Genomic DNA, 704 nt, shown 5'->3' with positions numbered 1-704 from the left:
GTTTGGATTTATTTAACTGTTTAATGTAACTTCTTTCTGTCTGTGTTTTCTGTATTCATTTAACCTTTAGGTTTGATTTGCCATAAACCAAGTGAGAAAGTATGTGGAATGGACATAACTGCCAAGACATCTTCACTGAGGGAGAGCATTTGTTATGAAGGGAGAAATCCATCCATCCATCCAGCCAAGAGGTCTCTTTAGCCCATGGTCTCCTCTTGGTAAGACATGCCCAGAATACCTTACCCAGGAGGTGCCTGGTAAGGATCCTAATCAGATTTCTGAACCACCTGAACCAACTAGGAGGATGATTGGCAGCTCTACACTGAGTCCTTCTGATATGAATGAACTCTTCACTCTGTTCCTGGCTCATTCAAATATCTGACGTCACAGGAAGCAACCCTCTGATCCACTGGGAAACACCCAGAGTGCAGGCAGCAAGCCTACAAGAATACCCACCACGTTCTGCTGTATAAATGACATTTTAACCAGGGAAACTATGAGTATGACTCATGTCTCACTTCTTAAGTGGACATTACAGGAACAGCAGCTTTTGGCAGTTCAGTGTTGTCTTCATGACGCTTGATACTAAGCTGTTTAGAAGATGGGTGGATTCACAGAGCAGCTTCAAATAGACTTTGTGACTTGGAGTAACGAGCTCTCACCCTATGTTCCAGGAAGGAGCAAACTTTTACCAGGTAGGTAAG

General features: G+C 43.3%; 1 protein-coding gene across 2 annotated transcripts in view; it reads left to right on the top strand.

Moving 5' to 3' along the window:
- Positions 1-239: 239 nt before the first annotated feature.
- LOC146712858 (high affinity immunoglobulin gamma Fc receptor I-like) overlaps positions 240-704 on the top strand; it is a 10,921-nt gene continuing 10,456 nt past the window's right edge. For both annotated transcript variants that reach the window (XM_085444835.1, XM_085444826.1), the window contains exon 1: positions 240-695. In XM_085444835.1, the coding sequence (XP_085300961.1) occupies positions 666-695 (30 nt within the window). In that variant the 5' untranslated portion in view covers positions 240-665. The remainder of the gene's footprint in view (positions 696-704) is intronic.

This window comes from Copadichromis virginalis, linkage group LG3 (genome assembly GCF_057382275.1).
Source record: "Copadichromis virginalis isolate Kocher_CV1m ecotype Utaka linkage group LG3, C_Virginalis_male_GT1.1, whole genome shotgun sequence".
In the NCBI taxonomy this organism is placed as follows: domain Eukaryota; kingdom Metazoa; phylum Chordata; class Actinopteri; order Cichliformes; family Cichlidae; genus Copadichromis; species Copadichromis virginalis.
This window is presented reverse-complemented; position numbering and strand designations above follow the sequence as displayed.